This window comes from Bacillus rossius, chromosome 2, assembly GCF_032445375.1.
Source record: "Bacillus rossius redtenbacheri isolate Brsri chromosome 2, Brsri_v3, whole genome shotgun sequence".
Classification (NCBI taxonomy): domain Eukaryota; kingdom Metazoa; phylum Arthropoda; class Insecta; order Phasmatodea; family Bacillidae; genus Bacillus; species Bacillus rossius.
Window position 1 is genome coordinate 126,840,347 of NC_086331.1, and position 15,209 is coordinate 126,855,555.

The 15,209-nt window shown below is 37.1% G+C and overlaps 1 protein-coding gene across 1 annotated transcript in view; it reads right to left on the reverse strand.

The window, feature by feature from the left end:
- Positions 1–4,898: 4,898 nt before the first annotated feature.
- The window catches only part of LOC134529794 (inactive hydroxysteroid dehydrogenase-like protein 1), a 59,214-nt gene continuing 48,903 nt past the window's right edge, over positions 4,899–15,209 (reverse strand). Inside the window, exon 6 of the mRNA XM_063364246.1 lies at positions 4,899–12,435. Coding sequence (XP_063220316.1) covers positions 12,328–12,435 — 108 coding nt within the window. The 3' untranslated portion in view covers positions 4,899–12,327. The remainder of the gene's footprint in view (positions 12,436–15,209) is intronic.

Consider the following 15,209-nt stretch of genomic DNA (forward strand, 5'->3'; position numbering starts at 1 on the left):
AGGCCACGTCGTGTGTGTAAACTGGCGAGTCGTGAACCATGTTGTTATTGTACTGTGACTGACTCTCACTCTCTGAGCTGTCAGCACCGGTCTAACTTCGGCCTCGCCAGTCTCAGCCTGCGCGCTAGCAGCCTAACACTCGCTAGCAATCAGGCCACGTCATCTGTGTAGACTGGCAAGTGGTGAGGCGTGTTGTTATTGTGTTGTGTGACTGACTCTCACTCTCTGAGCTGTCAGCACCGGTCTAACTTCAGCCTCGCCAGCCTGAGCCTGCGCGCCAGCAGCCTAACACTCGCTAGCAATCAGGCCCCATCATCTGTGTAGACTGGCAAGTGGTGAGATTTTTGTTATTGTACTTTGACTGACTCTCACTCTCTTATCTGTCAGCACTGGTCTAACTTCATCCTCGCCAGCCTGAGCCTGCGCGCCAGCAGCCTAACACTCGCTAGCAATCAGGCCCCATCATCTGTGTAGACTGGCAAGTGGTGAGGCGTGTTGTTATTGTGTTGTGACTGACTCTCACTCTCTGAGCTGTCAGCACCGGTCTAACTTCAGCCTCGCCAGTTTCAGCTGCGCGCTAGCAGCCTAACACTCGCTAGCAATCAGGCCCCATCATCTGTGTAGACTGGCAAGTGGTGAGGCGTGTTGTTATTGTGTTGTGACTGACTCTCACTCTCTGAGCTGTCAGCACCGGTCTAACTTCAGCCTCGCCAGTTTCAGCTGCGCGCCAGCAGCCTAACACTCGCTAGCAATCAGGCCCCATCATCTGTGTAGACTGGCAAGTGGTGAGGCGTGTTGTTATTGTGTTGTGACTGACTCTCACACTCTGAGCTGTCAGCACCGGTCTAACTTCAGCCTCGCCAGTTTCAGCTGCGCGCTAGCAGCCTAACACTCGCTAGCAATCGGGCCACGTTTGTGTGTAAACTGGCGAGTCGTGAACCATGTTGTTATTGTACTGTGAATGTCACGAACATACCTGAAGACAAAAGTGAACCTCACGCGGAGGTTAGGTATTCGTGAAACTAAATCTGTAATACCTTTTTTTGAGGCATAAGAATTTCTTCAAAGCGCACTTAGAATATTAGAAGTACGTAATGTTCACTTCAAAACTGTCCATTTACACCGTGAGGGTTTTGACAGATTTTATCATATTATAGATTCTATAAAACTTGTGCACTTGGTGGTGTTTTTAGATGTGCACATATGCACAGTCTTGTTAATTTAAAATGAAAGAATTTATATTTAAAGAAAGCCCTTATTTACATCGTTAAGAATGTTCATGCAAATATATAGATTATTTTCGAAATAAACAATGTTGACGTAATTAATAAAGAACTATGTAAACTTGTTGAGGAGCTTAGAAAATGAAAATGAAAACGTATTAGCAAAAGTTTTACATTCTTGTAAAATGTTTTGCACATTCATTAAACAGTGCCATTAAATAAGAAAACCGGGAGTGTGTGGTTATCATATGAAATCTTTGTAGTTTTAAAATTCAAGTGAATTAAAAATAAATATTTTAATTAAGTTTTTACATTGCAACATCCTTGCCATTATTAAAATGAACTATCAAAATTAATGACCCACCAGTTTATGACTTAAATGTTGTAAGGGCCAAATGAACACCTGGAATTTGCATCTTTAATACTTCCTGGAGAGTGGAGGCCACGCCATCATACCTGCTTCATTTTCCAACTTGTTGTTGTACAGTTTATATTGAAACATTGTATTAAATGCGATAGGAATAATTATAAGCTCTTCTCGCTCCAGGACGTAGAGTGATGTGGGGTTGCGATTAATAAAAACATAATTTTTGATGTGTAACATCTTAGCTTTCGGTATACGGTATTCGGTAGGAGTAATTTCCCGAAAATGGAACGGAAGTCGATGTACGGAAATGTAACACAAAGATGGCGGACGCACGTGTAGCAACATAAACCCGTATATATTCACTTTCGTAAACATTAGGTGGACATACCAAACGTATTGGTGTGCCAAATGAAACTTTATGATAGTGAAACTACCCCGGAATATATTTGGTGAACTAAAATCTCAAGTTAAAAAAAAACGTACGAATTTTGGTATTACATATTCTCTAACTAACTACATTCTCAATAGGCTTAGTACCGCAGTGGTAGAGCGCATGCTTATTAAAGTGGTTAAATCTCGTCAATGGATTTTATTTTTACTCATAATGTTGAATCAGCTCAATAAGGTTCATGTTTGAAGTAGCTTGGCTTCTGCGTTGTAGCTGTGTCCTTGGCGAAAAAATTCACCGACGTTTCGGTCGACACTGCAGTCGCCATCATCAGGGAGCAGTTATAACTACTGCTCCCTGATGATGGCGACTGCAATGTCGATCGAAACGTCGGTGAATTTCCCGCCAAGGACGCGGCTACAACCCAGAAGCCAAGCTACTTCAGACGATGGCCGTGAAAGAGCCTGCGAACATTATTAAGGTCCATGTTTGTTTGTAGGAAGTATTTACAGAAAGATTTCAGAGCTAAGATGTTTACACATGAGGGGGGGGGGGGCAGGGGCGCAACAACAGGGGGGGAAGGGTATTTTGCCCCCCCCCCCTTCTGAAACATTGAAGTGGTGGCAAACGGGGGCAAAGAAAGTGCTGTGTAATCAATTTTTAGATAGTAAAACTGCTTAAATAGCACCATTTTCCACCTTGAAATACAAATTTTCCCGAGGGAGGACCCCCACACCCCCGGCTTCAATAGGAGGGGGGGGGGGGAAATCGATGATTCTTTATAAAAAGGTATATTGCCCCCCCCCCCCCTTTGGAAATTTAGTTGTTGCGCCCCTGGAGGGGGGGGGGGGAGTGTTTTCGGGCGTGTGTTGCGAGCGTGGAACGAGGCAGTGGCAACTCCCACAGTCCACTTGGATGCATCCCGGCCAGCCTGGAAGATGCTGGAAGATGCTGGAAGAGGAAGAGAGCAAGCACAACACTGCAGCTGCTGCGCAATCACGTGTTCTCTGTCGTCTCGAGCACCGAGCGCTCAGCTGCTGCGGGGGAGGCCACACCCACAATTACAACCACCACAACAACAACAACAACAACAAAAGCATTACAAATGATGAAGTAATTTTTAACGTGTTGACCGAGTGGTCGTGTTCAGATACTCTTCTAAAGACAGCGGTTCCCAATCGGTGGGTCGCGGCCATGGTGTAAGGAAGGGAAGGTGAAGCCGTCCGGCCGCCCAAACTCGTCCTCCACTGCGCACTACGTCACCTTGGTCGCACCGCCCGGTCCACACGCAGCGCGCTTACGGGAATACCACGCAGAGACAGTTCATTCACAATCGTGTGAATAGTGAGAGTGACCACGAAGCGTAAAAATACTTTGCTATGTGCATTGTATAGCATGCATTTAGAAAATACAGTTTGAATAAATATATTAGTATCAAAACACGGGGTTTATATTAAGTTAATAATAAAATAAACGAATAAACATTTTTCGGCTGTTTCATAACTTATAAATGTAGACTGGGTCTTGTATTTATCTAGATACCGCAATGGCCATGAATGTCAGCACTGTCAAAAAAAAATATATTTTACATAAAACGACACAGAATGGTAAAGGGAATTATAATGAATATACTTCCGAAAATATTTATTATGAATATTAATATAATAGAGATAATAAACATCCAGGATGCAGGTGAAAAAGAATAATACACATATTACAACAAAAAAAAATCTGACACAAAACAAAGTTTCTATAAATACTTACTGTAATTTACATAAACTTGAGCGCTTTGATTTATTTACTAATTTTAATTTTATTTCGTTACAAACAATAAACAAAAGGATAAATAATCATAGAAAATATATTTAAAAAATATATTTAAAACATATTATTAAAACCAAATAGCTCTACAGTATTCAGCAAAAACAGCTTGCAGGCATTACGCTGAGAATGTACTGAGCGATGGTCCCTGCAAACTTTATTTTTAAGTATTTAAAACGTCAGTTTTTTTAACGAGTTAAATGCTATTCAAGGCGTAAAACACAAACAAAATTGTACCATTATCTAAACGCTTGTATGGAAAAAATTGGCAAAGTCAAAAGTAGATAACAATGCATTCATTTACGTTAATTTTCATTATTGTGTGTAAACTAACAACATAACACAACAGAAGCAGATTGTAATTCTGAAATATTAAAAATACATTTAGGTAACCAACATATTATTAAAATCAGTATCATCACATGTAACTATAAAAGTAATTCACTTTCACGCACCGCATTTTGAGCGGCATTTTGCATTAACATTATTAAGTTAAATACGTATCGTAATGAAATAAAAATTCATTTATTCCAAAGCCTATACGAATTCATTTGAAACAAACATATTAGGCCTCGAATTTCAAAATTGGTTGCATGTAAGCCTGTTTCTTTTTTGTATATTTTATAATTCTTATCTCACGCTTTTGCGTGTATACTACTTAAATAAATTTAAACGTAATTACATCATACGTCCTCCCCACTCCATTAAAGAGAACGTTTTGAACAATAGAAAAAATGTGCATGTATCTTTATGATGTATAGGGGGTTCACATTCCTACTTTCATTCGATTTATTTACATGCATTGATGAAATATTTCCTCCCCTTTATTAATGCTACACAACCTAGTGTTTAGGTTATTTCTATAACAAACAAAAAGAAAAGTTATATTGGAATAAATTTTGTAGTTCTCGCTGATGCCCGAACACACAAACATTAAAAAAAAAAAAACACTGATTTTAGTTTTTATTAATGTGTGTATATGTATACATTTAAATATAACTTTTAATAAATTCATTCAATAAATAACCTTTTTACCATGAAAGACTTTATTATTATAGATAATAACTCAGTATTTTTCACGAAATATATTCCTTGACCTAATATTAACCTACAGTTAATCATACAAAAACAATTTAAAATTAAAACTCGTATTATAAAACAAGTGAAATTTCTATTTAAAATCACGTTCGTTTAAACTGACCTCTGCTAACACAGAATTTGTCCTTCCTTTTGCATACGTTTACCTACTTATTGTAAAGTTCTTCTTTTTTTTTTTTTTGGAAAAGAAAAATATTTTATGCCAGAATCTCGATTCTTTTTTAAATGATTGTGAAATCCGAACACTGCACAGCTACATAAAAGCACTCAGTATTGTGTAAGCACCAACAATAAAAAAGGTTCGCACGAGACGCAGATGAAATGGATGGATAGCGCCTGGAAGAAGAGCGCTGGCTACAACCAAGGTGACGTAGCGAGGGAGCGCGTGGTGGGGGAAAGCGTGTGCACGGTTTCGCCTCTCCTTCCTTACACCATGGTCGCGACCAAGTAGTTCTGCTTTTAAACAACAGATGTTGCCACGTGTTGTGTAGTGGTAACTATTATTTATTTTTTATGTGAGATACAGGATGTTCACTTACGATCGCAAAAGGAGGGCTTCGCTAGACATCAAGGAGAAGGAAGTTCGTCTTGCATGATAGTGATTCTTAGCCATCTTAAGGCATATTATTTGACTGAATTTTTTTTAAATTCCGCCTAATAAAACCACTTTTTTAGTGCTGATTTAGTAACAGAAATTCACTAATTAAACGTAACTCAATAAAGTTACAAGATGGCACCCAAATAACAAGCTGGCGGACACCACAGTTATAAATGATTCCTGCAGTCTAGTGGGCAAAAATTAAACTGATATGGCGGCAGCGCACTCTAGCACATGCAAATAATATTTCGGCAGCAGCCTCCAGCAGACGAAAAAAAATGGCTGCCACGACATCAGACTGGCTGATTCAATACCTGCCTTGGCATGAGTGGTGGGAGGTCAGTCTGTCGGTAGCTTCCGTGGAGGAAGGATCTGTCACCATGGTTAAATGATTTGACCTCGGCGGGTTCAAACCGTGGACATTTTCATTACTTATTTATAAAAATTTTATTACTTATAGTTTTGTATGAATTTTAAAAATCTTCCCGATTTTCTAGCATAAAAATTATGGAATTTCAAGATGGCGGTAGTAACAAAAAGTGCAACATTCCAGAATCTAAGATGGCGGATGTGATCTAAGGAAGGATATTTTTCTAATTGTAAATAAGATTTTTATTTTTTTAATTAATATATTAAATTTTTACTCTCGCCGGGAATCGAATCGAGTACCGAAATTGATTAAGTAACTAAACATTTGAAGTAAGCATTAATTTTTTTTTTTACTTTTTCGGAATTTTTTATCAAAAATTAAAGATTTCATGTTTACGGTCAAGGTCAAAGCTACCCACCTGATGCTTATTGGAGGCTTTACCATGGGCAATTTAAGTCTCAATGGGTGATTTAAATTTTTTCTAGTGCGAATTACTTTTGAGATTTTTTGAATTCCAATTTTTTTTAATTTTTGAGGGAAAAAAGAAAATAAATTGAAAATGGGAATGTTTCCCTCGAAATAGAGAAATTTTTAGAATTTTGAGGAATTTTGTGGTAATTTGACACCAATATGGCCACCGTGATGTCACAATCCAAGATAATGGACATCGGCTCAGGCTCCAGACCTATAACCCAGCCGCAGGACATACTATTATATATTTTGGGGTAGAACGATTTTGAAGTATTTGGCTGGTTTTGACTTGCAATACCAAATTCCTTTTTAATATTATAGAATTTTGGGGAAGTACCTTATCTTACCTCATATATAATATCATAAATACTTGGTTCGGCCTGACTGAAGGTCTTGATAATCAAGGGGAAAATTTGTGAGGATGGCTCTGCACAAAAATGGAGAGTCCTCTGGAAAGAGTTTGGTTGGAGGGGTTCTTGATCATATTTGAAAATACAACTGCTGCTATGTTTTGAGTGCCACGAATATACTGGATTTGAAACTTTAAGGAAAAAGTGTTGGTGATCTTGCATGCAATATTTGCTAACTCTTTATGGTGGGCCAAGAACCATGCTAGTGCCTGATTAATGTTTCCAGTATAATTCTCTGTGTCCCAAAAATTATCTGAATTTATCTATGTCAACAACTACATCCAAGCATTACAATTCATTAACTGATGACTTTCTTCCTTGATGATGCAGGGTCGGTGAACAAAAGTGATAGTTAGGTGAAAACCATCGCATTCTTGGGACATATTTTTGTAAACTAAAAGTTTTTATGAAGTCTGTCTTGCTCAAGACTGGGTTGGGGGGAGGGGAAATCCTGTTTCAGGATTTCGAAATCTTTTTCTTGTTTAGGTCCCTAGTGGAACAACACATTTTTCTTGCATAAGCCATTCAAAGGTGCCGAATGCTCAGCAAAGTTTTGTATGTATTTGACATAAAAGTTAGCAATGCCTTTGAAATGAAACATTACTTTTGCATATTTTGGAGGCTTAAACTTCCTGATGGTGTGTGTACGATGAGGGTCAATTGTTATACCTTTATTTGACACTAAATGACCCAGGAAGGAAATGTTGGGTACTGCAAACTTAACTTTCTTTGTATTTACAGTACGGCCAGCCTTACAAAACTTTTAATGTACTTAAGCTAGGTGGGTCATGTGTTCATCAAAAGTTTCAGAATATATAACTACATGAGATAAGTAATTAAAAACAAATTTAAACTTGATGTCTCCTAGAACTGGGTCGAGTAAGCGATTTAGCACTTGTGCACCATTAGCCAACCCAAGTACTACATTTCCTGGTAGAGATTCCATGTTACATAGAAACCAGTGAGATGTTTCGTTGGTTGGGTGAGTAGAATTTGTTGCTATGCTGAATTGAGACCAAATACACTAAAATATTTTGCCTTGTTGCACCCATAGTACGTAGGATTGAGATCTGGGTGAGGGGTACTTACTTTATACATTTATCTGGTAATATAGTCAATGAAAATGCAATGACCCTTACCTTTCAGTACAAAAATTTTAAGGTCAATTGAAAAAAAGAGGTTGATGTTTCGATAAAGTCTCTTTATCTAACAAGTCCTGGATTTGATTTCACAAAATATACATTTTGGGACCCAATAACTAATATTGGTGTAATTTGCCTGAGGTTTGGTCCAAAATCTTGATGTCATATTCAATAAGATGGGTTTGAACGAATAATTTATTTAAAAATCTGAAAATTTGCTACAAAGGTCACTGATTACCAATTGTTTTTCCTGGCCGAGATGGTCAAAATGTGAAGTATTTCCAATCTCAGCACTGGTATGTAGCTTATTAACATTACTTTCAGCTTTAGAGTCTGGAGCCACAAATGGAAGATGACTTGTATATTCAATTGGAATTTTTAATTTCCTGCTTGTACATAAAATAACTAAGCTCATTTTGGCAATGAAATCTGGGTCAGAAATATTATTTTATTATAATATTATTTTATATTATATAAATTGAAAAGTCCAAGAAAATAGATAAATTTTTACCTTGATAATGGTGAATGTACTGATATTCAGTGGTTATTCTGAAGTCGTGAAACTTTTTAAAGTTACAGATTCTGTTTACTTGACTAAATTACTTTCATGTATTTTTTGAAAAAGAGAGCCTGAAATAAAACTGCGACTGAACCAGTATCGATTAAGTCTGGTATCTCGTAAGAACCAATCAATCTGTTAGCATACGGTAATACTGTCGGATGTTTTCAAAAATACTGCGGCATGATTTCCTGGAATTTTATACATATACACGTTTTATATTTTCTGGTGGAAACAGGTTGTTTGTTAACCATTTGCAGTTTTTTTTTTGTTTTCGTGAATTTTTGCATTCAATGTTGTTTTTTTTTTCCTTCTGAATTTTCATGTTTTGGTGTGGAAATATTTCGTTGATTGTACTGAGCACATATATCATGGTTTTTTTTATTTTGTTGGAGAAACAAAACATAAATTGCTGAGTGTGAGGTGGTGCAGAAGAACCTTTTTCCGGCCACCTGAGAAAATGTTTATTTTTGGTTTGAATTAATCTTCTGTTTATGACTAGCATTACATGGTTTCAATTACATGCCGATGTCTTCTACATTATTTACACAAATATCTCTAATTGATAACGTCTAGGTTGGTATTAAAAATTGGTTGGATTATTTAGTCTGTCCATGAAAGCGTAACATGTGTTTCTTTAATTTATTCCATTTGTAGAGTGAAAAATAAAGGCCTGTTTCTTTGGTAGTCCGCAGATTCTGCATTTATTGCATGGGTACACAAAAGGTTAAACCTTACAAAATTCTGAGGGCGAGTCTGAAAAACGAAGTGGGAATGCTCAGCATCGTTCATACCATTCAATACGTTAGTGACTGTCTCAATTTCTAAGACACCTTGTTATCTGAAATATGAGGCAATGCTTCATTTATTTTTTGTTGTCTGTTGCACCATTATGTTAGCCATACACAATAATGTATGACTTAATCAAGCACATCAACACAATATTGATGAGAAGATCCTACTGGTGGGATATCATCCCAACTCATCCTTTCGATCATATCCTGCAGATGGGATCGTACCCTCATGTATCATACTATTGGGATCGTATCCCACCGTATCCGTATCCTTTCGGTCGTATCCTGCAGATGGGATCGTATCATACTGACGAGATCGTATCTCTTTAAGGGGATCGTATATTTCTGATGATATCGTATCCTACTGAGTTAAATGTTCGTACAAATATATGTCATTTTTGTTAAATGTGCATACCAAAGTCTGTAGTCAGGGCTGAATATTTAATGGTTAAAAATTTATTGGTCTTGGTAAAGCATTTTTCAGAGATACTTGGTCCTGTAGTAGGCGTAAATCATGCTTAGATATTTGGTCTATTTTATTGTAACAGTAAATACATACCTACTGTAGTTCTGACAATTCAGAGACTCATGCATTGTCTGCTTGAAATGTGGCGTATTTTTTAAAAATATATAACAAGTATCGATGAAGAAGTTCTCATGATTCGGATTCACTTGGTCTACATGTCTGACATTGTACATGACCTTGTTGAAATGTATACCAAGTATCGAAAAATACCTCCCTGGTAGGCGAAGTGATATCGAATAACCAATTTATTCAGTCGGGGTTTGCAGTGAGGATGATTAATTAAATACATATTTCTAGAGCATACGTTACATTTTCGCAACTACCAAGGAACTAACCTAGGACATTAATGAATCTTATCAATCATTACATTAACAGGTGATATTTTTGATTACTTTTAGAATTTTTTCCGAATTTCTAGCTTAATAATTACAGAATTTATAGATGGAGGTCAATATGTCATCAGCGGCTTCATGGAAGCTGGTAAATGAGGGATGTAAGCCTCTTTTACGATTTTGCACCATATTTTATTGAATAAGTGTTTTTTTTTTTTACCTAAAATAAACATTTTTACATTGAGTAATTATCTAACCAAGGACATAAATCGATCGAATCAATCAGTAAATTAATGAGTGAATTTTTCCCGATTTTATAGATTAATAATTACGAATTTCCAATATGGCAGCCGAGATAGTGATTTATGCAACGGTATTAAGAACTAATGCATCTAACAGGTAAAAATTAAAACAATATGGTGGCAACGCCCTCTAGCACACGATGTGTGTACTACGTGACACTATCACTTCTGGTAGCACATATTAAAAAAAATAGCTACAGCACCCTCTAGCAGCTGATATTATGCTTTTAAATTAAAAATGTTACAAGTCTGAATATGTGTAATTTTTATATATACCGTGTTTAATTCTCAGTCTGGCAAAGTCTCGATGGCCCAGCGGTCATTGGTGTATTTTATTCCAACCCAGAGGTCAGATTTGTCGTGGTTCGAATCACCTTGCTTCCTATTTATTTTGAATAAACAATTAAATTTAATATTTTGATAAGGGTCATAACAACACTGGTAGGTAATGGAACATCGACCTTAGGTGCATGAGACAGAGTGATGTTGGCACACTCTAGGAACAAACAGCAGAAACGACGATTACGTAAGTTATGTAATCCATGATGGCGGTCTCCAGCAAAACATAAAAGCAATGTGGTGTCATTGACTTTATCCAAGATGGCGGATTCCGTCAAAATAAAACAAGATGGCGGACATTAAATCAAAACCAAAAAAGTCTGAGGTCAGATACAAAATGGTGGACAAGAATTCATATTTCAACATAGCACATGTGATGTCAGAATTCAAGATAGCGGACATGAGTCAAGGTCTCGATGCCCACCGTAACGAAAAGTCCAACGTTCGTGAGTGGGGTGCTCTATTTCAAAATGGTGGAATTCAATATGCGGAATCCAAGATGGTGAAATTTAAGATGGAGGCAGTTAAATAATCCAAGATGGCGGCTGGGGTGATTTCAAGGTCAAAGGTAAAGGTAAAGTTAATCCAATATGGCCGCCGTTACGTCAAATGATGGTCGGCACCACGCACCACACCCTGAACACTGCCGCCGGAAATACATTTATATATCTACTACTTTCGTCATAAAGATGTTGCACTGTGAGAATGTAAGCGAGCATGTAATGTAAATACATATATGTAAAACAAAAAAAAATTAAGTAACATGATTTTTGTAGTGGCTCAAAATAAAAAAAAATTGTTTGTCGCAACAAACCATTTTTGCTGTGAAGAACGAACGCTTGTTTATGTTGTGTTCATCACAATAAGTGAAATACGCCTATGCATCCTCTGTCCACCACCTAAGATGTTCATCTTATTAATTTGGGAATCAAAATCCACAAATAACTAACAGCCAAGGTAGTATTCCTCATAACCTCATAATACTCCATGAAAAGGATTCGTGCAGTAAATTATTCTCATTTTTGTAATTGTTTCGGATGAACAGAAAATATAGCGTTGTATTTCAATCAAAATTTATTTAAAAAAAAAAAGCTCCACTTTAGCACAGATGGTGGTGTATCAACATATATATGTAGCAAAGCACTTTATAACTAAAGACAGAAAAAATTCATGTATTCATTTCACGATAGACTAAAATTCAAATAGTTTTTATATTTTTGCGACACTGCTACTATTGGCACACGGTATACCTGGACGACTCTGGACCAATGGGAGACCTTCAGCCAAATAAGTGTCGAATCGCGGTCAACCCAGTCTAGACAACTATCGAGTCAGCAGCCATTTAGCAGGGGATATTCGCTCAAGTATGTACAGTACTGTGGATTCTATCCTAGAGGTCACTGATACCGCGAATTTTTCCGTTCCACATTTATAACCTAATTTATGATGTTTGCTCCAGAACGATTGCACAATTATATGATGTCCATTGACCGATTTGGTCAGTACTTGTTAAAAAAAACTCTTCGTGATCATGCAGGCACGGGCTATGCTGTGAATAAATGATATTTATTTTGGGACCAATGAGTCCTAACTCTTTTTGCGCATAGCTGTGAAGTAGTCTTCTCTAAATATCATATTCATGATGCCGCCGAGATATGTGCGTATCCAGACTGGTGCGACGACGGTAAAGAAGTACTGAAAATAACAGAAAGAAAATATCACAAACGTTGTCTCTTAGTGTTACTATTATAAGCAGGAGTGAAGCTGTTCATTATTGATTGGTAGAGACCGGAAAAATTCGTGGATTCATTTCGCGATACGCTAAAATTCAAATACACATACCTTTAAGCTGCTTTTGTTATTGGTTCACTGATCATTCAGACGACTCTGGGCCAATGGGAAACACTCAACCAAAGAAGTATCGTATCACAAGCAAACTAGTTGAGACGACTCACAAGTCAGCAGTCAATGGACAGGCGTATTTTCCCGAGTATACTGAGGACTGTGTAGTCTATCCTGAAGGTCATCGAAAACGCGAATTTTTCCAGTCCCTATTGATTGGTCAACAGCAAAGCCTCTGTCTAAATTATAACTTCTACACACTAGTGTTAGCCGTATAGAAGAAATATTCACTCAAAATGCTTCATAATAAAGTATAGTTCAAGAGCTTATGATATTTAATTAACTAAGCAAAAATAATGACAACCGATGTTTCAAGTATTAAAGAAAAAAATCGTTAAAGTTAAATCAAATTTTATAATCAAATTCTGCACTTACTACAAATGAAAATGTCCGTTTAACACCAGTAAGCTTGTTTCCAAAGAATTATTGCAAAAATGCCTATAATTCTATTTTACTAGACTCTACGACTTTTAAGTGAATATAAGTTCATTCCTGATTTATGTTATTCTTAGAGAGCTGCAAAGTCGAGCTTGAATAACTTACCATAAGAGATAAATTGTTTTTATATTTATGTCATGTTCTTGGAAAGTGATTTTTTTTTTCACAAATTTAGAGCATTGGGTCTTAAAAGATTTTTATAAGTAAAATAATGCATCACCAAATATAATTTTATAATTATTGTTTTTAGTTTTGTTATAATCCATAAAATGTATGTTTGTCTTAGATTTAAACGCGAAGACTAGGTTCTTATTAAATTAAGAACTACAATTAAAGTCAAGCGTTAATATAAACTTCAGAAGTCAAGCACAAACGCCATGGCTACAATGGTCACATTTAATGTTTTAAATACAGCTCCTGCTTCTCAAAATATACAACTTTTACTGAGGAAAGCCCACACTCAAATGCTGCTTTATACAACACTGTAAAACATTCTGGAACATTATTGCATCAAATCGCCCTGGAACATTCCAGAAGCCTGTAGATAATTTTGGAAACATTCTGAAAACTTTTAGACCTTAATGAAACCTTTGAATATATATACTGTATAGAAGTCGCCAGCCCAGGTTAAAAATTCTAATACGGTTTTGAGGTAGTTGGTTAATTCACCGCCGCAATCGCCACCATCTCTAGGGCATCGACTTGGGGTGGTCCCTAGCGGACAAGTGTCGAACTCTTCAAACACCCCTTCCCCCTCCAGTTGAACGACCTTGAGCTGCAGTGAATGATAGGTGAGGGGTGCGGGAATGACAGCGGGCGACAGTGCTGCGCTCTAACGTGTAAATAACAACTAAGACGATACAGGGCGTTACGGCAGCGCACTGCAGCGGTGAAGTTCCCAAGCTGCTCATCATACGCTTCTGAAAAACGTAGAGTAAATCCTATCCACTCGCGACTTCTATACAGTATATATATATTCAAAGATGAAACTCATATACAATTAATGAATATTTTGAAATATTTTGAGATATTTATGATCAAACCACCCTAAATGTTTTAACCCTATATTCGAAAAAAAAAATCGATCGAAAATTTTCGCCTATTTCATTCAGAAAAAATATTTCTAATTTTTTCTATTTGATCTAGCGTTTTCGTAAAATTTCTAGAATATCCTCCATAAACATGACATGTTCATGAGCTAACATTGGCCCAGCACAGGTAGGTACGTTCTGTGCTGTGCCATTGGTGAAAACTTCCATTAAAATAACACTATCATTTACTCCCATAAGCAAAGCATTAAACAAATGTATTCGCCCCTTGCGCTAAAGCTGGAATCGCAATGCCACGACGACACGACACGACAAACAAGACAAGCCGTCGTACAGCGTTCCCGCACGACAGAGTCAATAGCGTAGGGTCACAATACCACGACAACATTAACATGACCAACTTCAATTATGGCTATCGGCAAGTCTTCCCAAACCAAATCCGTTCATAAAATGCAGCATAGAATGCGCTAAAAACAGCGTAGGTCCTTTTTATCTCCTGTTGACAGTTGAAGTGCATAACAATATAACATTTAGTCGTCTATTGCACAAAGTGAGATTAAGTTGAGTTTACATACAAGGAAACAAGCTATAGATATGTTGATAAGGGACGGAAAGTAATTACTGTTCTAAAAAATAAAAAATAAAAATATATAAACAGGGGAAGGCACACTACAGATATGAAATTGTACCCAAACGTAAGACGTAATTGCATTTTTTCAGCATAAATATTTACCAAGCACGTAAATATATTTTTTTTTAAGTTTAGTTCTGTAATGTTTCCGCTTTCCTTTCCCCCGTGTGGCACGACACGACGAAATTAGAAAGACAATAAATAAACTTCTTGCGGGCCGTCGGGGCGCGTATGTCGTCGCGTTGACGTCACGGCGACCTTGCATTTCATTGGCTAGTGAGCGTGTCGGACTGCCGTGGCGTTGTGGCTCCAGCCTAAGGGCCACAGTTGTCGTAACAACGAGCTGGTTAGCACTTAGAAGATTTTCATAACTCTGAATGGGCTTAGTTTTGTGTTTAAGGGAGTAATTAATATTCAGTTCTGTGTCCACATTTTGATTACCCCTTGCA